At 39.0% G+C, this 24,075-nt stretch overlaps 2 protein-coding genes and 1 pseudogene across 3 annotated transcripts; 2 read left to right on the forward strand and 1 right to left on the reverse strand.

Annotated features, from left to right (window-relative positions):
* The first annotated feature begins 771 nt into the window (after positions 1–771).
* LOC149027718 (nematode resistance protein-like HSPRO2 pseudogene) lies at positions 772–2,954 on the forward strand (annotated as a pseudogene).
* Positions 2,955–5,283: 2,329 nt separating this feature from the next.
* Positions 5,284–7,442, reverse strand: LOC149027719 (receptor-like protein EIX2). Its single transcript, XM_089142700.1, has 2 exons — positions 7,134–7,442; positions 5,284–6,840 (listed from the first exon to the last, which is right to left on the reverse strand). The coding sequence occupies exons 1-2, from the start codon at positions 7,440–7,442 to the stop codon at positions 5,284–5,286; spliced, it is 1,866 nt and encodes a 621-aa protein (XP_088998826.1).
* An 11,621-nt stretch (positions 7,443–19,063) lies between these two features.
* LOC149027720 (uncharacterized) lies at positions 19,064–22,277 on the forward strand. 2 transcript variants are annotated; one of them, XM_089165281.1, is made up of 3 exons: positions 19,064–19,144; positions 19,552–21,311; positions 21,426–22,277. In XM_089165281.1, exons 2-3 carry the CDS (start codon positions 19,771–19,773, stop codon positions 21,685–21,687), a joined length of 1,803 nt encoding a protein of 600 aa, XP_089021407.1. In that variant the 5' UTR covers positions 19,064–19,144; positions 19,552–19,770; the 3' UTR covers positions 21,688–22,277. The 2 variants fall into 2 exon arrangements, with proteins under 2 accessions (XP_089021407.1, XP_089021415.1); XM_089165289.1 differs by having other exon boundaries at positions 19,073–19,313.
* The last annotated feature ends 1,798 nt before the right edge of the window (positions 22,278–24,075 follow it).

The raw sequence follows: 24,075 nt of genomic DNA on the forward strand, positions 1-24,075 counted from the left end.
CCGCTATTTCCTGCATGATTTGGATAATTTTTTTCTCGCCAAGCAGCATGACTTGGATTAATCGTTACTTATATCAGCCATTATCCAGTAAAGATTAGGAATCCGGCATCTTCATCCAGAAAAAGCCGAGATTACCCCAGTCAACGGATTTTGCCAGAAAGAAAAGGAAACGATAATAGACAAGGCGCCGAAAGATTATCTGCTTAAAGCCTAACTTTTCCTAAAAATAGAACCGTCATTCCCCCTTGAAACGCGGGAGTGTTTTCGAGTCTCCCCATGTAAATCTGGAATTAGGAAAAACCGCTGACCGAGTTAAGTGTTGGGCCAGACCCAACCGGGTTTCTTATTTATGGATTCTTGGTCTGGCTGAGTCTAAACCGAGAGCGTGGAACATGGTGGAAGATTCTAGGGTGGAGGAAACAAGCTTAGTCCAAACTCCAAACACGTTTTTTCTACATTATTCCGGCCGGCTCTCACTCACGCGGTTACGGTGTCACCCACCCGATCCATCCTCAGAAATAGTCAAAGTCTTGTATTTCCCAAATGCAATCTAGTGAATGAATGAATATACGAACGACCAGACCAGGGTCCAACGGTCTACAGTCCAATGCAGCAGGCGTCAATAGTTGAAGGGTATTTATGTCAACATAATAAAAAATGTGTACTTTTCAGAGGCGGGATTCGTTGAAAGAAGAATCTTATTAGCGTACTGGGACACTGGATTAGGTATTTGGATAAGCTTTGATATTTTGCCGCTTCTGCTGTGCTTCAGCTGTTCTTCTTTACCTTGACAGCCGCAACTTTGAAATTCCCTCTTTCACACGCCTCTCTTTCCCTCTCATTCTCTCGTTCGGAGCAACTTAAAGAGGCTATTGTACATATATAAACATCCTTCCCCCCTCTCTGCTTCTCAAGTCTTCTTCAAGAATTCTCCTATCCATAATCCATTAACGTTATCCTTTTTTTTTGGTTTTGTTTTCTGAGTTTGGAAAATGGTCGCTTTGGATTTGAAAACGAAGCTAGTTTCATCGGATATGTCGACAACCTCGCCCAAGCTGTCCAAAACGGTAAGAGTTTCAGTCCCGTATCCGATTCCAGCTGTCGACGTTTCGCTCTCCCCAGCTTCCTCCGCTTCGTGCTCCACTTACGAGCACTACCTTCGTCTCCCAGAGCTCTCGAAACTCTGGACCTGCAGAGACTTCCCCAACTGGGAGAACGAACCTCTTATGAAACCGGCGTTGCAAGCCCTAGAAATCACGTTTCGCCTTATCTCGGTTGTTCAGTCCGATCCACGACCCTACGCGAATGGCCACGAGTGGAAGCGGCGCCTTGAATCCGTTGCTTTGAACCAGATCGAGCTTATCGCTCTCCTATTCGAGGACGGAGAAGAGGCTGCCAGTACACGTGGAACTGTTCCGATCGCCGATCTCAGAACATCCAAGGGTGTTTTAGCCAGAGATGGGAGCTCGACCGAAGTCTGGACGATTCATGGAGAAACACCCGTTGTAAGTAGGACAAGCGAAGGAAGCCTGCTCCCTCGGCTTGCCACGTGGCATAAGTCGGAAGATCTGGCTACGAAGATCCTCTTTTCCGTCGAATGCGCATTGCGGAGGTGCCCTTTTACGTTGGGTCTCGGCGAGCCCAACTTCGCCGGCAAACCTCTGCTCGAATACGACCGCATCTGCAGACCGTCCGATCTTCATTCACTGAAGAAAAATCCATTCGACTCCGATCACAGTAACGTCAGCAACTACGAGAACCAGGTTCTCTACACCACTCATCAGATATTAGAATCGTGGATCCATGCGTCTCGGGAGCTTCACACGCGAATCGGAGAAAGGATTGATGGCCAAGATTTCGAAAAAGCAGCGAGCGATTGCTGGCTACTGGAACGAATCTGGAAGCTTCTTGCAGAGATCGAAGATCTTCACCTTATGATGGACCCCGACGATTTTCTTCGCTTGAAGAGTCAACTTGCGATTAAAGCTTCATCCGAATACGAGCCTTCCTGCTTTAGATCCAAGGGACTCGTGGAGATGACGAGAGCATCAAAGGATCTGAAGCATAAGGTCCCTGCAATCCTTGGCGTGGAGGTGGATCCTAAAGGAGGACCGAGGATTCAAGAAGCAGCCATGAAGCTCTACCATGGGCACTTGGGCGGAGGAGGTTCCGGAATAACTCACCTATTACAGTCGTTGCAGGCAATCGAATCGGGTTTGAAAAAATTCTATTTCTCATATAGGCAACTTACCATGACGATGATGGGAAGCTTGGAAGTAAAGGGAAACAGAGGTGTTGTCTCTACGGAATCTAGCGATGCGTTGATGCAGATCTTCTTGGAACCCACATACTTCCCTAGTTTGGATGCGGCAAAGACGTTTCTGGGGGATTTCTGGGACTACAATTCCAATCCAGCAGGTGGTTCTAATGGTAGATCAGTTCGGATGAAACATTGATGGAGATGAAGGATGATGATGGATATAATATTGTCAACAACATATAGACGCAGTTACTGATCAGGAGATAACAATCGGTTATAGGTTTTGATTTGATTAAATACTTATTAGGATAGTACTAATATTTAGAGATTCTGTAAAAATACATTGAAGAGGATTCTTTTCTTAATTGTTCAAGAACGATTTTTAGCTTCTATCCAAATCCCATTTTTCTGTAAAGGCTTCTATCGATCCTAAACTCAGAAAGGATGAAGAGGTAATTCATCTGGTGGCATCACAAGTGTCGGTTGTAATTATAAAACACAAGCTCTCAATTCCATTCTCCTCATAATACAAAATACAATGTGATCAAACAAAGAAGATTATGTTTATATGAAAAATGACACATTTGAGAATAGAATAATAATCAATTATCAGATCATATACTTTTACAATTCTGCATATATATATCCAACGACAGTTGGAATTATCAAAATTAGTCCACGCAACAAAAGATATTTAACTATACCCATCCAAAAAATGGTATTCGAGTGCTTGCATGAATGAAGAAAGGTTTCAAAAACCCAGGCCCAGTCTTAAAGCCATTTGAGATTTGGAAAGGTGGTTTACTGCGCCTGGCTTGGGCTCGAGCAGGCCCAGCTAGAGCAAAAGTTTGGCAATGTGATATGAGCCAGAAGTAAGCCACTACTCCCATTGTAATACCACAACAATCAATTACTTTGGCAATTTCACTCAACAGCAAAACAGTGCCACCACAACTTTATGATTCAACAAGTTAAACTAACATTGGACACAAAGATATTCCATTATATGCCAATCCAAGAAACTTAATAGAAGATGCCTGTGAACTTGTGTATCAAGGAGAATTATTCATACAATCGACTAGACAATAGTTGCAAATTTCTATATTGAGTAAAGAAACGAAAAGAAAATAAACTTATTAGGAGATGCATAGGAACTAGTGGATCAAAGAGGATTATTCATACATACCTTTAAATGTACAGTGGCAAGATAAGCAGTAAAGATGACTTGAACTTCTGCATGGATCCCTTGATATGCTTTCTACCTCGTCAAACAATGTGGTGACCAAAACCGAAAGTAGGCAATCCTCCAAGATTTCTTGAAAAACAAAGTGAATATATAGACAATTGGTTTAAACCATGCATATGTAAATGGGTTTTATGTGGGTCCTACTAAAGGTCTCATCTTTTATTCATTTTGTTAGAATTTGGAGGTGGGTTTTTCTCCTAATATCCGATAGATAGAGAAATAAAGGAATCACAAACCTTTTTATCCTAATGGGTAAGGATTTAAACTTATGTACATTTAGATGTTTAAAGTGGGTGCACATTGGTACTTGGCCTTAAAATAGTTTGTGAAGCCCTTGAAGCGTGTTGGACTGAATGGAAAGTGGTAAGATTTGAATTTTGAAATAGATGAGACTTGGAAGATTTGAATTTTGAAATAGATGAGACTTGGAAGGTGAGTTTATATTGGAACCAGAGATAAATAAGGGAAATGACAAGTGGAAGGGAAAGCCATGAAGGGAGGAGTTGGCCATGGCAACAGTGAGCAGAAGACAACTCAAAAGGATAAATTGACAAAGCAGAAACTACCTAAGTTTTTTTTTTCTTTCCAAAAGATGATTAAGAAACTACACGGGGTATTTTTTTTTTAATCAAATAAAAAATACATTGCATTATTGAAAAATCAAGTTACAAAGTTCCTCATTTGATATGAGTCTCATTTCACTTGCATTGTATGTGTCATGAGTCTCAATAGATCTAGTTGCAAGATAGTTAAAAGAATCTAGCATGGATGTGGACTTATGGTTGCAAATAACTACATTAGGCAATCTAGTTTTAATTTCTACCAAATTATGCTCTTCTATCTTCTCTCCCTTTTTGGGGCAAGAATCTCCTCGTTATCTTTTTGTTTTACCTTAGTAGGACCCACGTAAAATAAGGTGTCCGTTGTAATTATGAATATATAAGCTCTCATTTCCATTCTCCTCATCATACAAAATACAATGCGATCAAAGAAGCTTATGTTTATATGACAAATGACACATTTGACAATAGAATAATAATCAATTATCAGATCATATCCTTTTATAATTCTGCATATCCAACGACTGTTGGAATTATCAAATCAGTAGTCCACGCAACAAAAGATATTTAGGTATACCGTATACCCATCCAAAAAAATGGTATTCGGGTGCTTGCATGAAGAAGGGTTTCAAAAACCTGACCATTAAAATAAATCAATTCTTTAAAGCCAGGCCCAGTCCTAAAGCCATTTGAGGTCAGGAAAGGTGGTTTACTGGGCTTGGCTTGGGCTCAGGTAGGCCGGGCTGGAGCTAAAGTTTGGCAATGTGTTATGGGCCAGAAGTAAGCCACTACTCCCATTGTAATACCACAACAATCAATTACTTAGGCAATTTCACTCAACGTCAAAACAGTGCCACCAGAACTTTATGATTCTCATACCAAAAAAAAAAAAAAACTTTTTGATTCAACAACTTAAACTAACATTGGAAACAAAGAAATTCCATTCTTAACTTAAGCAGATATATATGGTAATCCAAGAAACTTATTTGGAGATGTCTAGGAACTTGTGTATGAAGAAGGATCATTCATACAATCCACTAAAAAAATAGTAGTAAATTTCTATAATGAGCAAAGAAAATAAAAGAAAATAAACATAATAGGAGATGCCTAGGAACTTGTGTATCAAAGAGGAATATTCATACGTACCTTTCAATGTACCATGGCTAGATAAGCAATAGAGAGGACCCAAACTTTTGCATCGATCCTTTGATAAATTTCTACATTCTCGAGCAATGTAGTGACCAAAATCGAAAGTAGGCAATCCTCCAAGATTTCTTGACAAATAAAGTGATCCAAACACTCCAAAATCTCACAATGAACCCCAAAACCATGCCAATATAAAACCATAGCATATCCATCCCTTCTTCATTTTCTCCATCAATTGTGGCATATGTTGGAGGTGGTGAAGAAGTATTATTGCCGAAGCAATTATTAGCTAGGGGAAATCCACAAAGTCCAGAGTTCCCTGTATATATCGATGCATCATCAAGGACCTGGAGTTGGAAACCTGATGGAATTCTTCCATATAAATGGTTATGTGAGAGGTTCAAGTGGCTCAAGAAGGTTAGAGAAGATATGCTTTGAGGAATCTCACCATAAAGTTGGTTTATGGAGAGGTCCAGGGTTTCTAAGTATCTCAAATTCCCTATCTTCTTTGGGATCTTCCCTGTCAAATGGTTCATTGATAAGTTCAATGTACCCAGTCTCACTAGTCTTGTTATCCCATTTGGAATTTTTCCTGACAGTTGATTTCTTGATAGATCAATGCTATTCTCCAAATCAAGAGTCGTGCTATATTCAAGTTCTCTTCCTTTTGTAACAACCATCATGTCCTCCGAATAAACTGCTATTGGTGCAATATCCTCCGCAAAAGCTGCTGTTGGTGCAATTTCGGCACTCAAATTGCCCAAACATTGAGGGATGATTCCTGTAAGGATATTGTGTGAGAGGTCCAACAAGTGAAGCTTCGCAAGGTAACATAATTGTGCAGGAATTTTTCCGGTTAAAGAGTTGGAATGAAGATTGATTATTCTCAAAAATGATAGACTTTCTCCTACCCATGTTGGAATGTTGCCTGACAACCCGTTTTTGCGAAGATCGAGACTAAGTAAATTCCTGCATTTTTGCAATGAAGAGGGGAGCTTGCCATAAAAACTATTGTTGCCAAGTATTAGAAATTCCAACGAAGAGAGAAAGCCTATTGATTGAGGAATCTTGCCTGATAGATTGTTGTTTCCTAAATCTAAAACGTTCAAGACCTTCATGTCTTTCCAACAATCAGGGAGTCCCCCTCCAAGCTTATTATTTGAAAGAGTAAGAAACTGCAACCTTGTTAATGCACATATAGAAGAAGGAATGGACCCATTGAATGAATTCCTAGAAAAATCTATCGATTCAACTCCAGAACCAAAAACTTCACCAATGTTTTGAGGAATTTGCCCCGTCAATAAATTAGTCCCAAGAGATAGGTAAGTGACATTATGCAAAAGTGGGAAAGAACCCTCTATTTGATTGAAACTCAAATCAACCATATCTGCGCTAAAAAAATCTAGCGAATTAGGTAACCTTCCACTGATTTGATTAAGCGAGAGATCTAAAGTCCCTATATTCTGCTCTGAAAAGCTTTTCCAAAAGCTATTTGGTATTCTTTCTGAAATTCCTACATTTCTGAGAGTTATAAAATAGAGTTTCTTTTGAGTTGCAAGCCATGAAGGAAAATTGGGGCCCATTCGGAGGTTAGACAAGCTGATTTCCTCTAGGCTAAAACTTGGAATCTAAAGCTATTTGGTATTCTCTCAAGTGAACCCATGAATTCTGGAATGCTAGTACCTTGGAAATTGTTGAGGCTGAGGTCCAAGTAAGTCAAGTGTTTCAACTTGAGCAACGATGGGCTTATCTGGCCACCCAAACTAGCCATAATGGTAGGCTAGCATTCCTATCGATAAAGATATGTGGATTACCATAATCGTCAAACTTGTAATAATCAGCTATATAAGACACTTTGTAAATCGATCGGCTGATTTTGTAGGTCGAGTTTGATGACATGGCTAGTCGTATTATCGCAGACGACACCTATCCATGAGCAGCAATCATCACCAATCCATGAAGCGAGCCGGTTGGCAGTGTTGGTTAGACCATCTTTGAACTCCATCAATGCCTCTCTCTCTTCTCCTTCCTGTATGCAGTTCCTCGAACTCACACGGAGAGTAGAATTGAAACCGAAACCGAAACCTCCAATGATAATAGCATTGCTGCTTCCAATTAGGTGTTGGTAACCCAAAAGCAAGAGGACCAGAAAAAGAAACTGATGATGATGAACAAATTTCATAGCAGTAGCAGCAGCAGCAGCAGCTACACCACCAGCAGTACATGTCATGATTGATTGAATGAAAATTTGTACCCAATTAACAAGCAAAGCAAGGCTTAATGGTATTTATAACCGACTATATATCCCAAGCTAGCCATGAGATTGGAAATGGAAAATGTTAACCTCAGAAAGACAAGACAAGAATAATCAATCGTGTCGTCTTTCTATGACTTGTCTCATTTAATTAGGACTATTCCGTTTTTATAGCGACTCATCGTAGATCCCACGGTGAATTGTAGAGGATGTGAATCCCGTAGACCTCACGACGAATTATTAAAGTTATTAGGAACAAACAAACAAACAAATATGAGTGGAGAAAGAGAACGCAAGGAGCCTAGACCGTAAAGACACGGACTTAACACATAGTGCGACAATAAATTCTGAAGCGTTTAATATGACAACTTCGAGTCTTCTTCATCATCAAATCCTGAATGATTGGATCCAAATCCTGGGGAATAGGTGTAATCGGTTGGCGCATGTAGGTGTCTGATGAGACTTGCACAGTCTGATTAGAATATAACCTTGTCCATACCATTACCCAAAGCATCCATGCATCATAGCTGACGTTAAGGCTAAAGCCTCTCTTACTGCTGCTGAGTCACGTCAAAAAATCCATGTTTTGAAACCGCCTTTATGATTTGCCCATCCTCATTAGTCATTATAAAGCACGTACGTAGCCCAGGCCCACTCTCACTTCAAAGGAAAAATTAAGCACCTCTGCTCCTTGTCAAATTTATTGTTTTTGTGGGCAGTTTCTAGTTTCTACAACATACATGTGGATCAAACTTGTCAACAGAGACAACATGAATAGGTGAGGATTGAGGAACTAACACACAGTGACAGTGTCATAATAAATTCTAGAGGATGCAATACGGCAATGACTTTGGGTCTTCTTTCTCAATCGTGATAATGGTGGACAAGACATATGAGGGGATTGTTTAGGACCTAGGAGTGTTTGCATCTTCTAAGTTCTAAGACTCTGTTTGCTTGTATTATGGTTTTTATCAAACCACTTCTTATATATAATTAGTGTTTCTTTAAATTTGTTCTCATTTAATATATAGAAACAACATTTAGTAAAATGTTTCAATAATGATCTACAAATATGAATAGACTACAAAGATCATTTGAGAAAACCTTTAAAAGTCACACGAGGAAAGTATAATCATATATATATATATAATCCACTTCACAGTTATTTATGCAGAGAAAAATCAAATGTTACATTTAGATGGAAAATCAAGTTTTCTGATTAGACCGAGCTTCAAAGAAACCCATTGTATGAGTAGGTCTTGCAAACTTAGTTAAGACAAGTCCCAATTTGTAAGTTAAAATCTTTTAGATTAATAAAAGGTAATTTCATTTGTATTATATGAAGTTTGATTCAAGTCATTTTCAGTCAAAATAAAGTGACATTTTACATTAGTCTCCCATGTGGTATCCAAAAAAATTAATTACAAACACATCGTGATTTTATGACGAGAATGACCCACACGGATCCCGAATCACTACTAGTACTTGATACCATGGAAAGACATTTCGGCGAATTTTGCCGAAATATCGAGGAGAGCTAGCCCAAGGCAAACGAAACAAAGGAGAGGAATCGAGATTTGCGGGATATGCCGATTTCTCGGCGATATCTGCCTCTAACGAGCGGCGATATCTCGCGAACGTCGGCGATATTTCTCCAAATCTGTAACCGGTGAAGAGGAGAACCCAACAGTCGGTTTCCATTGCCTGATTTTAGAAGATCAAACCGCTCAGCCAAGGAACAGTGGGCAAGGTAGAAATCTTCAACCATGGATATCAACTCCGGTCACTCGCTCGTTGTGCAAAGGAGTCCGCGTCTTCCTCGATCAATTGAAGCATCGTCTGCTTACGGTATTGCTATGTGATTTTGGTTAAAAAAAAAAACGATTTCAACAAAGCCACCGTAGAAAGAGTCTGCGACCCGATTGTGCCGAGTTGCCGGACGGAGAAGTGAGGAAGACGAGGCGAGGAGGGAGGATGGGGCGAGCGCCGGACGGAGAAGTGAGGAAGACGAGGACCGAGGAAGACGAAGTGAGTCGCCGGACGGAGAAGACGGAGAAGTGAGGAAGACGAGGAGGACCGAGGAAGATGAAGTGAGTCGCCGGACGGAGAAGACGAGGACGAGGAAGACGAGTGATGAAGATTGAATTCCGATTTTGTTGAGATTATAAGTTGTGAATTTGATCCGCACGCACACGTGGTTGATGGAGAATAATGGAGTTATTAAAAATTGAAATAAAAATATTAAAGATAAACATAGAGTGAAACTACGACGCGGAGAAAAGGGGATATTTATTAGTTTATTAATTTTTTGAACTTCAAAACTTTAAACGCATGCGAGCCATCACTCATCAATCATATCATCATGTTATCTTAAATATATTATTATATAATTCGGTAATATCGAAATCTCCGAGATTCCACGGTTGCCGGTTACGGAGGGAACCCGCGAACCGAGCGAACTTTCGTTCCTTGCTTGATACCTTTAGGACCTTCTAGGTCTATAGACACTTGACCCGTATATACTACGGTAGGTGATGTAAAGCTAATGGAAATTGCCCAAAATAAAACAAACAAGAGAGCTGAGTAATGGAAAAAGTTTAGATAGGACCATGTATAATGTGTGGCATAAATTTTAAACGACTTAACATGGCAATGACTTCTTCATTTGGGTCTTCTTTGATAATGATGGTCTCCGCAAAAGAGAGAAGAAGTTGGGTGGGTTTAACCCATTGGACTTTCAATCGCTTGTTTGAGGCATCAAATAGCTAAAAAATGGAATTGGATTTTTGAACATCTATTAATCCATCTAAAACTCTTTTGTGTCTCAATTTAAAAAGAGGTGTAGAACTTTATCATCTAAAACGAAGAACAAAGAGTTCGACTATCATCTAACTCTTTTGTGTCTCAATTTAGTTTTAATTTCCTATTCAGAAGATCTAAAGGCTTGGGTTTAAAGGACTTGGTGGTGTGCAGAGATTTGGGGGGAAGACCCATTAAAGGGTTAGCAATCCTAGCCCAGTTTGATTCGATCATTGTTGGTGAGTTTTTGACGTTGCCCAAAGGAATGTTAGTTGCCTTGGAGGAGGGTTATTGCAATGTCCTGATGGAATCAGATTCTGCGGAAGTGATCAAGTTCGTGACCAAACTGGAACTGATTCCTGTGGACATTCAAAACTTAGTGTGGGCTGCGGTAATTCTTGCATCTCAGTTCCATAATGTTTCTTTATGTTTTGTTAAAAGGGAGTGCAATGATATGGTTGACTTCCTCGCTGGTAAGGTTGTGTCCATAACGTGTCGGATCCTTTGGCCTAGTTTGGATCCTGGGTTTCTTGATTTATGTAATCTTGATGCCTTGCATGGTGGGTCACGCTTGAATATATAGACCTATTTCTACAAAAATAAAAAGATGGGTGAAAATAGAATAGATGAGATGAGGTGAGATGAAATGAGATTCTTTTTGAGGTATGTAGAAAATGAGGGGATAAGGAGATTGGCTGGCATTGGTGTTTACAGGGTCCCCATTGGATATCAAACGTCCCCATCAGAAACAGTGAAAGGCCCACTTAGGGCATTGATGTCCCCTTCTAGTTTGGGTCTGCACAGCTTTGAGACCAACGTGTGACCGCCCTATGAACTATGGAATCCATTGAGTCCACGGGTTGTGGATTATGGATTATGGATTCCGGGTCCACCCACCGGTACTGGTCCACAAAATAGGCCACCACAAAGCATTCTTCTTTTGATTCCATAGGCCCCCAAAATTTATGTGGTAGAGACTTGATTAGGGGGCCCAGAGGGAAAATCTGTATTACCTTACCTGCTTACCACCATGGAAGGAGATCAGAAAGAGAGAGTTCAGTCCTCCTCATCCATTGTTTCTACTTCAGCGCTTGGTCACTCATTTTTCTGTTCCTCCTATTACCATTCATGAACGTACATGCTAGGCTAGGCCATGCATGAGTGAAGAAGGCCTAAAGGGTAGATTTTTATTTTATTTTTGGGTAAAAAAGGGTAGATGTCAAAAGTTTGTTTTAAACCACTTGGAATGAATGGAAGAAGAGGATTTGTTTTTAAATTATTCTACAAGTAATTGATGATTAAATAACTTTTAGCTCTTTAAGAACTATTGAAGTAAATAAGAAAATTCATTCACCAATTCATACACGAAAGTAACCCCTCTTATCATTCATTAGACATATGACTTAAGAGGCCATGTATTCTTTTTGGTAGTCTTTGTTTTCATGTTTTGTTGTAATTTATTTTTTAATTGATGTAGAGTTTTTGTTTTAAAAATGCACTTTAATGAGAAGCATCATCTTTGTGGATACAAAAGTGAAATGACATCGATTAAGAAAAATTAATAATAATAATAATGAAAAGTTGATATGACATTTCTAAAATGAATCAATCAAATTGTTATCATAAATTACTTTATTCTTTGAATGTTGCCATCGTTTAAGCTTGATAAGAACTAATATCGTCAATATCAATATTGAAGTAGCCTTTAAACAATTCATCAAAGCCTATTACACATTGTACATCAATGTTGAAACCTTTTTTTTTTTCTCCCAACATTTTTCAGATGTATTTTTTTTCTTATTTTTCCTCTAATTGATTGATATGTATTTTTGAATAATTTGACTAAAATTTATTTATTAAAGTGTACATGAAGTCTTTATCTTGTAAACAAGTCAAATGACATGTAATGAAAGGTTACACTTTGACATAATAGCACACAGAAGTACCTTTTATTTGTTTTTGTTTAATTATCCAATGTAGTGAGCAAACTTCACTAGAAAACTTAAATGTATTCTGGTAAAAATTAGGAGAGTTAATTATTTATTAGTGACAGTTGGGTATATACAAATATATTAATTGAGCTAAATAATCATTGAGAAAAATAAATTCATCTTCGGGATGAAATTAAGAATGCTTTCATCCCTTTCAAAGACGCATGTTTTGACACTTTCACCTTTTTAAATGAATCTGATAGGCAAAACAACTCTTAAACTATGTTAAACCACTTATACTCCATAACCTTAAACAGGGCTTTAGCGTTTGCAAATGACTGAGATATCATAAATTGATATGTCCATATTGGGTTAATCAACCAATTAAATTTATACCATATAACAACCAAAGCACCACCACTTCCACGCATGTCTATAATTATCTGCACCATGAATTAGATTGTGTGTCTGTGATAAATTTGCTTCTACAACCAGTCCTTTCAGTTCCTATTAGGTTGATGAATGTAGTTGGTGATATTCGTAGGCTGACTTGTGCCTTCATTTCATGTGAATTTTATTTTGTCCCAAGGGAGGGCTAACACTGTAGCTCATTCCTTGGCCCAGGAGGCCCTGACGTGTGAGATAGCATTGGATTGACGTATTTCCACTCAGTGGCTGAAGGAGCCTGTTCCTCAGCCTGCCATTTTATCTCTTTCTAGTTAATCAAATGTTTCTACCTAAAAAAATAAAAAAAAAATTATGTGCACCATCAATAGGAAAATATCTAGGGAGCCCACCAATGGTATGATTACATAAACACCCAGATGATCGATCAGTTGTGACTGAGATTGACATTGAATGGTTGTGAATTGTGATGGTGGAGGTAGCTAGTGCGGTTGCTGACTGGGAATCAAAATCGCTCTCGAGGTTCCATTCATGGATGGGCCCATATGAGAGATCATGACCTTGATAATGACCACTTGAGATATATACCCCCACACAGAGATATTTTTCCCTGTTGTCCAAGTCTATACATTTTCCCTCTCTTCTTCAACCATCCAAATTCCAGTTAAAAGACAACCATGGCATGCAGGGACCTTATTATCTTATGATTTCATTATGTGTTAAGATTTAAGAATATTAAAAGGATATGAGATGGCCAACCAACAGTATTTGAAAGGTAGTTGACTAGTCTATGTTGAGGAATGCCACTGCCCTATCTCTTCAACGGTTGGTCTATAATTGGCAAAATCAGGACTTAGATATGCTATGTACCCATGTTGCTAAGCTCAACGAGAACAGAAGCAAATTCACAAACACGTAAGGAGCAAACTTCATATATATTCATGCATGGAAGAGACATCAGTAGTATTTAGGTTAACTTTATTTTGAGAAGTGCATGAAAGAGGAAGATGGGTGGAAATAGAATAGATGAGATGAGATTCTTTTTCAGGTATGTAGAAGATAAGGAGATTGGCGTGGCATTGGTGTTTGCAAGTCCATATCAGAGCTCAAACGTTCCCATGAGAAACAGTGAGAGACCTACTTAATTGGGCGAGACTTGAATGTTGCGCATTAAATGTGAAACCCCTGCTGCCAACAATCGAGATCAAAATCTCGACCGTTGGCAGCAATATTGAAGTTAAAATAACCACACTTAATTAGGGCGTCCAACGATGTCCCTCACAGTTTGGATCATCCCAACTTTCCATGCCAATATCACACCACCGTATGAACTTGGCCGGGAATCCATTGAGCGCACGGGTTATGGATTACGGATTATGGATTCTAGGTCCACCCAGCAGTAGTGGTCCACAAGACAAGGATTTTGGTTAACTTGATTTTGAGAAGTGCCTGAAAGAGGAAGACGGGTGGAAATAGGATAGATGAGATGAGATGAGATTCTATTTCAAGTATGTAGGAGATGGGGAGATAAGGAGATTGGTGTAGCATTAGTGTTTACAAGTTCTTCTCGCATCTCAAACGTCCCCATGAGAAACAGTGCCTGAAAGAGGAAGACGGGTGGAAATAGGATAGATGAGATGAGATGAGATTCTATTTCAAGTATGTAGGAGATGGGGAGATAAGGAGATTGGTGTAGCATTGGTGTTTACAAGCAAACGTCCCCATGAGAAACAGTGCCTGAAAGAGGAAGACGGGTGGAAATAGGATAGATGAGATGAGATGAGATTCTATTTCAAGTATGTAGGAGATGGGGAGATAAGGAGATTGGTGTAGCATTGGTGTTTACAAGTTCTTCTCGCATCTCAAACGTCCCCATGAGAAACAGTGAACGGCCACCCACCAGTAGTGGTCCACAAGACAAGGATTTTGGTTAACTTGATTTTGAGAAGTGCCTGAAAGAGGAAGACGGGTGGAAATTAATAGGATAGATGAGATGAGATGAGATGAGATTCTATTTCAAGTATGTAGGAGATGGGGAGATAAGGAGATTGGTGTAGCATTGGTGTTTACAAGTTCTTTTCGCATCTCAAACTTAATTGGGTGAGACTTCAATGTTGCGCATTAAATATGCAGTACTTGCTACCAACAGTCAAGATCGAAATCTCCATCCTTCCATCTCGCAGTTGGTTGAAAGTGAGACGGATGGTCGAGATCAGATTTCAATCTCTACAGTTGGCAGCACAATGTTGCACTAAAGTTGAACCACACTTAATTAGGGCGTCCATCGATCTCCCTCACAGGTTTGTATCACCCCAGCTTTGATGCCAACATCTCACTGCCATATGAACTGGGGAATCCATTGAGGCCTCGGGTTATGGATTAGGGATTATGGATTCCAGGACCACCCACCAGTACTAGTCCACAAGGCAGGTCACCACAAAACATTCTTCTTTTGATTCCATAGGCCCCCAACTTTATGTGGAAGTTACTCGTTCGAGGGCCCAGAAGAAAAATCTGTAGTTACCTTACCACCATGGAAAAAGAAGAAGAACAAGAAAAAGACATGAGAAAGAGAGAGTTTAGTACTCCTCATCCATTGTTTCTGCTTTTTACCAAAAAAAAAAATCCATTGTTTCTGCTCCAACGCTTGGTCACTCATTTTTCTGTTCCTCTTATTACCATTCATGAATGTAGGTAGGTTATTACCATTCATGAATGTAGGTAGGTCGGCCATGCCGGAATGAAGAAAGGACAGCCGTCAGAAGCTTGTCTAAAAAAACTTGGAATGAATAGAAAAATAGAATTAATTTATTTTTATACTTCTCTACAAGTACTCCAACTTGCACTTGCACCTACTATTTTTTTTGTCATATATAAGAAGATACTTGAAATAAAAACAGAGAAATATAAAGGTAGTTACGTATTTAAATATTGCAAGGAACACGGAAACGAATATATACGTTGAATTATAGGAGACGTTTTGGGACCGCATGCAGGCTCAGTCATTTGACGATCAGAACTCCATGACTGGTTGTATTATTTCATGGACTAAATTTCTTGAAAAGAAACAAAGACAGATGAGAGGGTGCAGATTCGATTTCTCTATAATATGCTTATTAACCAATTCTGGTGCATAATATTCTTAAGGAAAGTGTAGTCTTATGTTATTAATCAGTAGTAAGTGACAGCAAAATATTGGTTAAGAAACAAACCATCTTTGTGACTGATTAATAATATTGCACCTAAGCTCTCCCATCTTAAGACAAAAGATCAAATCAAATCAAATGAAAACAAAAACTTGCAGGTATTATGCTCCAAGGAACTGGGAATCAGCCTGATCTAATGAGTTTTAATAATCCAGATTTGGATACAAATCAGTCTCCTTTCAAAACCCAAAAGAAGAAAATGAATGCAGCATGTCTCATGACCTCCAAATTAGTGGGAACCAGCATGGTCTGATGATGTTTAACCATCCAATCTGAATCTTTTCAAATTAATAATCCCATAAAAAAAGAACCTAATTCTCTTTCCTTTAAGCACTAATTATTATTATAATTATAATAAGGGTAAGGTTCCCTTCTTGCTCATGATGTGCAGAGGAATACTTAAAAGAGGGGTAGTATTGTAATTTGGCTGGGAATCATGGGATCTCTTCACCTAATTGTTATAACTTGTAGAGAACTAATTAATCCTCCCCAACCTCTCATGCTAGTGATGAATATATATATATAATTTATTATTATTGTTTCTCTCATCTGTTGAAACTAGTTACTACTATCTGATCTTCTAAGGATTTTGGTCCAACCCTTTACCCTTACATTCTGATGGTGATTAAAGTTAACTTGAATTCGATTAGTGAAGGGTCTTAAGGTCTGACTTTTTTGGCCTTGAATGGAAGCGTGACCTGAATTTATGCTTCCCCAAATAAGAGGACTCAAAAGCAGGCAATGGCCGGCTAGCTGTTGAAAATCTCAGCTCCACTCGACCATGTTGCAATTAGAGTCAAGATTTGCTCACATTTTATTGTAACTTAAAACCATTAATATCATATCATAGTAAAACGACAAGCAAGACAGAGAGAGATGAGATGAGATGCTATGCTTTTGATAACGACAATTCTCCCTTAAATCATAAATACTGCAAATTTCATTTACAACTGGTGAAGAAAGGTGTAGTGGAGTAGAGAAAACCCAGGAGGCCGGCCTGATGAGGGTTTTCTTCCTGGGTTTTCTTGAGTTGATCAAATGCTTCAGCCGCATTTATTCCGGCCATTCTTGTCCTGTTTCATTTTTTTCTCTCAGAATTCTGATGCAGCGATGGTGACTTTATTCACTTTTCATAACATTTAATATCTCATCTGAAATTAGATGAACAATCTGCAAACCATGAATTAGTTGTAAACTTAACAAAAGGTTAACTGTTCTTCCATCAAGCAATAGTTGAAGCAGGCAACACAAATTCCATTTTATGGAAATTAAATTGTAGTATTTTCGAGATAGAACATCTATACATGATCTTCCAAACCCAAACCCAAACCCAGCTCAATCTTCAATCTCACAAATGCCAACATCATTATGACTGGACTAGTTTGTAATGTATTGCAAAATCTTCCACCCTAATAATAGAAGGACCCCAACCCGGTTCGTAGAAAATAAAACATGATCTGTTTCCTCTGTGGCTCTGTGTCTGGTCTTGTCAATAAATAATGGGAGAAGAGATCTGCAATCTGAATATTAATTTATTTATTATATCGCTTAATTTGAGCCGTCAACGTCAAATCTTTCGTCGCTTTTGCTTCCGATAAGAACCCCAAGTTGGATCCAGCTTCCTTCTTGACCGTTCACTGCTCTGCCCAATCATATTTTTTAACATATATTTTTTCTTGTTTTTTAAAATATATATTTTTTCATATCTGTAGGTTCAGTGGAGCCACAACCTAGCGCAATTTTTTAAAAGTGCAATTTGCAGTTTCAACATAGTGTCTGAATTTGAAACCCTTTTAATATTAAAAAAAAACTAGAAGAAACTTTGAAGCCTGAATTTTAGTATTGCAAAAATTATATTTTTTCACTTTATATATTTATTATAATAAATAGATATCATACGTGTAACCGTGCATGGGTTACATGAAGAATATTCGTTTTCTGTTCTCTATTTCCTCCTTATACCCAGGCTCCAGTTGTGTATATTTTGCACTAATAAATTTAAGCGTCTTTTCATGTTCTTTGGCGGTCTCATGAATCTATATATATATATTTTTTTTTTTTTTTCGGGATGCAATCTTCTTTGGAATCTGATCATATTAATAGAGAAATTTGATGCCTTATGGAAGGTTGGATAGGGTGTGGTGAGAGACTTTATTTGTCATGTACAGAGTTTATTCAAATTCATATATAATGCTATTTGATACATGGGTGTTGTAATTTATTGTAAAATTTTATGAGAACATGTAAACTCTTGGTCAAGATCAAATCACTAAAACCTAAAATGAGGATCATAGTTTCACATGTGCCTATACGAGGAATAGTTGAATTTTTATGATTTGTTTGTAGTAATTGAATTTATATGGGATGATTATTGTACTTTGTACATTTATGTATCAATATACTATATTACTCATTGGATTTTGTCAAACAAAAGAAAACTTCTATAATCCAGGTTCAGGAAAGACCACTTATTATCTATTTTTAGAATTCACAGCTTTATTTAAGACTAGAGAAAATTACTATTTTACATACAAAAACTTTGTCCATGATCTAAGAGATTCGTACTATTAATTACGTCTTTATTAATCGAGAGAAAAGATCATTTATATTAGTATAACCTTAGTGCTGTGTATTAAATGCGCAGCATTGGTTGCCAAACGGTCGAGATTGAAATCTCGGCCAAGATTTTGTTCTCGACCGTTGGCTTCATCGTTAATGCACAGCACTGAAGTAGGATATACTCCCACTAGCTCTTGCCCTACTGATATTCACACGTCACATTAACATAAACACGTGTCCTCAAACTGCTGTCCAATGAGAGCAAAAAGGTCGGGGTTTTCATGATTTTACCATTCTCTGCCACAACGGGGCTGACATGTGGCGGTGAATAAGACTGCCCCCATGGGATGTTACTCGTGATGTCAGATAGTGGGGAAAACTCAACTATTTAAGACTGGCCAAGAGAAACTCGCTTTCGATGCCTCACAGAGAGGCTGATGCCTCGGATCGTATTCCTACGCTGTTACTCATCCGTACGAATTGAAATTCTTGTCCCAATCACCACCGTAGGTATATACGATTTATAATTTTACCTAAATACTTACTAATATTCTGATTTTATTTTCTTCTTTTTCGGCAAAGAATGGAAAGAGCCCATGGGGGCGCGTGACGCGTGTCATGTGTGTGTCTCACTCTTTCTCTCACCTTATAATATATATAAAGGCGAGTGAGATCTCTTTTCGATTTCAGAGAAGTAGTACTACTCTCTTACTTTGCTGGCCGGTGCTGGGCTTTGGTATCAGGGATTAACCAGAATAGATTTCCGTTCGACGTTAGTGTAAGTTCTTGACGTGTGTGTATCATCAGCCTTGTTGCTTCATTTTGGCAATTGTTATTATATGACCGAAATTTCTCGATTTCACCGTCTGCGTGCCAACTAAGTTTTATCAATGTCGCGTTTTCGATCCGACTTTCCCGGGAACGACGGGGGTTTAATGATGAAAAAGGCATGGTTTATATCTCCTCTGTAGGTGTTTATGATTATCATTAACGGTGTGACTGACTTTCTTTCTAACTCTGAAAAAAAAAATCTTGATTCTTGAAGCTTTCGGGTATTCTTTTCCTTGCCATCAGAATCTTGGGGTTTTGGGTTCTCAAAATTGGTAGGATTCTTAATCTTTAGGATTATTCGATTTGACTAATATGCTTTCTTGTTTTCTTTCTTAATTTCCTTTGAAATTGCAGGTGGAGCAAACTGGAAGAGGCAGGCAAATTTTGCTGGTTTGAATGAAGGGAAAAACCAGCAGAAAGGGAAAGCGCGATACCCAGCTGTTTATGGACTGCTTCAAACATAGGAATCCCGGAATTACTAGTCTGTTTTAAACTAGTTTCAGATTGGACATCTGCAAGCAAGCAGAACCTTCTTCTTTTTCTTCTCCTCCTCTTAGATCTCTTCTTTGAGATATGGGAGTAAAGGTAGCCGCGACCTGTTTACAATGGTCGCAATCAGTAACCTCTCACTCCTCTTCATCGGCTCAGACGATTGCCTCTGCAGTTTTATCCCCTTCCTCGAAAAAACAGAGAGGTGGCGATCGAGTTCTTGCCTGTCAATCCGTCCGCAAATCGCCTTTCTTGGGAACGTCATCGACGAAGCTCTTGAGATCTCGATCTTGCGATAACGTCGTCAAGTCTAGAGGCCAATTCCTGAGGAGGGTTTGCAGCGCCAACTTTGATGGATGCCCTGATGAAGAGTTCGCGGAAATTATTCGAGAATTAGCACATCTTTTAAGCGATGATCATCGAGAGCAGAGTAGTAATGATCAGAGGGAAGATGTAGATGCTTCTGCGATCGAATCCAGGGAAGAGCAGAGTGATGGCAGCAGCAACGTCGACAATTGCAGCATAAATTCGGTACGAATGCCCAGTAGTTTTCAACCATCGAAGTTGGAGTCGGCGCAGCCTCCGTGGTTTTATGTCAAGCCTGAACCACCAGAGTGGGCAAAAGCAAGGGATGAGATTGACCGAGTGGATATAGAACGAAAGGCGAACAGCGTAGAGCGTCCCTTGTCGCTAAGAATAAAAAAGAAGAAGATTCAGTGGGAAGAAGGTATCAGAGAAGCAGGGGAATCTGCCTGCTGCTCCATGAAGAAAGCCTTCTCGTCAATGGTGTTTATCATTCGTGAGCTGCAATGCTACACGTTGCAGCTGCGGGAGATTCTTTTCTACGAAGACCTTCAAGGCATAGTGTCACGAGTACAGATGGAGATGCACGCCTCGTTCGTTTGGCTTTTCCAACAGGTGTTCTCGCAAACGCCCACTCTCATGGTCTACGTGATGATCCTTCTAGCCAATTTCACCGTGTATTCAATGGGAAAAGACATAGCATTCGCAGGCCCTCCTCCTCCTCCTGCTGCTGCTGTATCGTTTGCCACGGAGATCGTATCGGTGTATGAGGATCAATCCAGACCGGGGAGTTTGGATTCTTCTTCGTCTCCTATGATCGGGAAGACGGACTTCGTTGGAGGACACAATGGCAATGGCGGCGGCGGCCGAGGAAAGCTCCACCGTGTGATGAGCGGAAGTGCAGGAGATGGACCGTCTGATCATAGTTCGTCGTCGTTTCCGCGGAAATACCGGCCTCTTTCTTATGAAACATCGTTCGGGAATCCCTTCGAGGCGGAGGAAGCAGAGCTGGAAGAGTCGTTCGTAGATAGAGACCCGAGTAAAGTAGGAGTAACCAACGAGGAAGAAAAGAAACTGTGGCTCGCGCTAGAGGATGAAGCCATAAGAATGCAAACGGAGATACGGGGGGAGGCTCTGGCGGATATCGATACGATAATGGATTTCGTAACGCCGATAAGCGTAGACATTGAACCGGAATACGACTCCGAATATTTGAGAACGGAGCTTCTTTATAACAGAGCCGTGTCTGAAGAGCCCAACAACCCGATGATACTTGCAAATTACGCGCAGTTCCTCTACGCCGTGCTGCACGAGCATGACAGGTACTAGTCACTAGTCACTAGTCAGTCTCAGTCAAGTTTACAAGTTTTTTTCCTAATTTTTTGTGCTGACATCATGTCTGTAATTGGTGTTTGGTTTATGGGAAAAAAAAACAGAGCGGAGGAATACTTCAAGAAGGCGATAGTGGCGGGAAGGGAAGGAGGAGGAGACGCGGAGGCGTTGAACAAGTATGCGAAGTTCCTATGGGTGGCAAGGAAGGACATAGAAGCGGCGGAGGAGAGATACGTAGAGGCAATTGAGGTGGAGCCGGGGAACACGTACCACGCCGCCAGCTACGCTCATTTCTTGTGGAACACCGGTGGAGAGGACACTTGTTACCCTCTTGACTCCCTCAACAACGACCTTGACGAGAATTAGTTGTAGATTCACCGGACAAACCTCACGATCTACGGACCAACACCAGAGACCCAAACGCCAACCTCATTTTCCTCTTCTTTCTCTCTCTCTCTCTCTCTCTCTGTGTGATTACTAGGAAAAGTTGGCAAGAGAAGAAAAAAAATAATTAGAAATAGAAAGAGCCTTTGGTGGGGAATCTGGAAAATAATGTAAGAAGCGAAATACTTTTTCTTCAAAAATTCATTTTTCTTTAATTTCCTTCCAAAATAATCTCTCTTGCATGCTCTCTCAACTTCTCAAGTCTGTGATATGTAAATGACATTTGCATATGGAGATTCCGAACAAGAATCGGCCAAAGGCCGGGATTAGAGAAAATGCGCTTCTGTTTAGGTGTGCCGATGGAGGGAAACTTGATTGGGATGCGAGAAGTGTGAAACAAACCATTGAAAATGCAATTATTCCGTTTCTTTGTTTTTCAACTTTAGAATTTTAGAGCTGTATATTGGAAAACTGTTGAATTAAAAATAATTATAAATAGGGATCTGTGTGATCCGTCCTTGGAAGGTGCAATTGCACATGTGCCTTCCATGAATCATTTAAAAGTACCCTAGTTTTTTTTTTTTTTTTTTTTTTTTATTCTCATTTGGGGTAGAACTTAAAGTACCCTACTTACATGTATGTATATGTCATACATGGCAGCCAGTGATAACCAATGGCAAAACTTCTGTGTCTTCAAAACACCCAAAAAAAAAATAATGAAAAAGAAGAAAGTCATGTGCCACATTTAAGATATCCTCTAGATTAGGGGTGTAAACGGACTGGATTCGGATCGGATAGTGGTATATCTATATTCTCAACTTATTATATTCGGATAATATCCTTTTGATTTTCAGACGAATTTTTCTGTCGGATTCGGATAGTTATTTTCTTAAGTAGATTATTCTAAACAGACATGAATACAGATTGAATACAAGTTTTTGACTACCTGTTTATATATTTACCTTTTTATTTGTGAATGCTATGTTTGAAATTTAAGAATTTAACAACTTTGATAGCTATTTTAGTAGAAAATCTAGAAAAATAGTCACATATTATATGCACAAAGTATAAAAATAAGAATAATAAATCTAAATAAGTAACTTAATCGGATAATTTTATTGGACGGATAATATTCGGTAAGAAAGGGGTATACCATATTCGCATCCTATTAATAATCGGACGGATTCGAATAACCCTAAACGGATGCGGATGCGAATTCGGAAGCGAATTTTGATTATCCATTTACACCCTTACTCTAAATGATGGAAACATTGTCAAGAGGATGGAGTAGAGCAACTAATGAATTATTTATGTAAAGAAGAGCTCTCCTCAGCACCTCTATTTCTTTCACAATATGTACAATTGTTGTTTTTCCGAAAAACCGAAAAAAAAAAAACTACCCCTTTTAAGGATTATTTAGCCTAAAAGAAAAAAATAGTACTAATAACTAGAATAAATAATAAAAAAAAATTTACATGACTGGCTTCTTTTAAGTTTTATTTTACAAAACTAGAAAATTAGTTGTTTCAATCAACCAAAATAAACAAAATTGAGTTTTACCTAATACAATTACCCAAAACAGTGTCCTTCCTCCTTTTTGAATACTTTTTACCCTTGTCTCTTTAAGTTCCCTTCTACCTATCATCTGCAGTTTCCTTCCTTCCATGCAGATTCACCCGTTCATATCCACTTTTGGCTTCTTCATATTTTTTTTTTGCCTTAATCGACTCTGACCCAAAAAAAGATTTTAAGTTCAGAAGCCATAAACTTTTTCCTCCAGGATTTTTTCCGTTGTCAATAATAATGGAGGCAAGTAAGTATAACTGTAGAAGAAGGGAATGAAAGTAACAAATGAAATGGAAAAGCGTCAAACGCTCAGGTCGGTAAATCATACACGACAAGTTAAAGGGGATAAAAGCCCCCCCAGAAAAATCAATGAAAATAGTCCTAAAGTCAAGATTGAGACCTCAGATTGTAAACAAGTTTTCTGAGTGATCGAGGGTTTAAAAAATTCAACAGAGCTACATTCTCAAGAGCCTTTTTTGTGTGAAAGTCCAAATTCTATGTTGCATGTCTGAAATGCTGTGGATGGGTTACTGTGCAAATACCTTCGACTGAGTTAAATTTTCTTTCACAATTCCCAGTGGAGCTCGATCGGCTTCTCCTTATCGTTCCAGAAATGTATTTCTGTCGTTTAGGAAATCACCCAATGGAGAGACAGAAACTAGTGAGTGGTGAGTGGTGAGTGGTTAATGTCTCTGTCTCTGTGTCTCTCTCTCACGTTATCTTATTTGGCTCTCGAATCTAGAAGGGTCCGAATTCTCTTTCTGGTGTTCTTCTATCTTGATATGGTAATTTAATGAAATCAGG

The sequence above is a fragment of the Hakea prostrata genome, chromosome 1, assembly GCF_041222555.1.
Source record: "Hakea prostrata isolate BN-2017 chromosome 1, UWA_Hpros_2, whole genome shotgun sequence".
NCBI lineage: Eukaryota > Viridiplantae > Streptophyta > Magnoliopsida > Proteales > Proteaceae > Hakea > Hakea prostrata.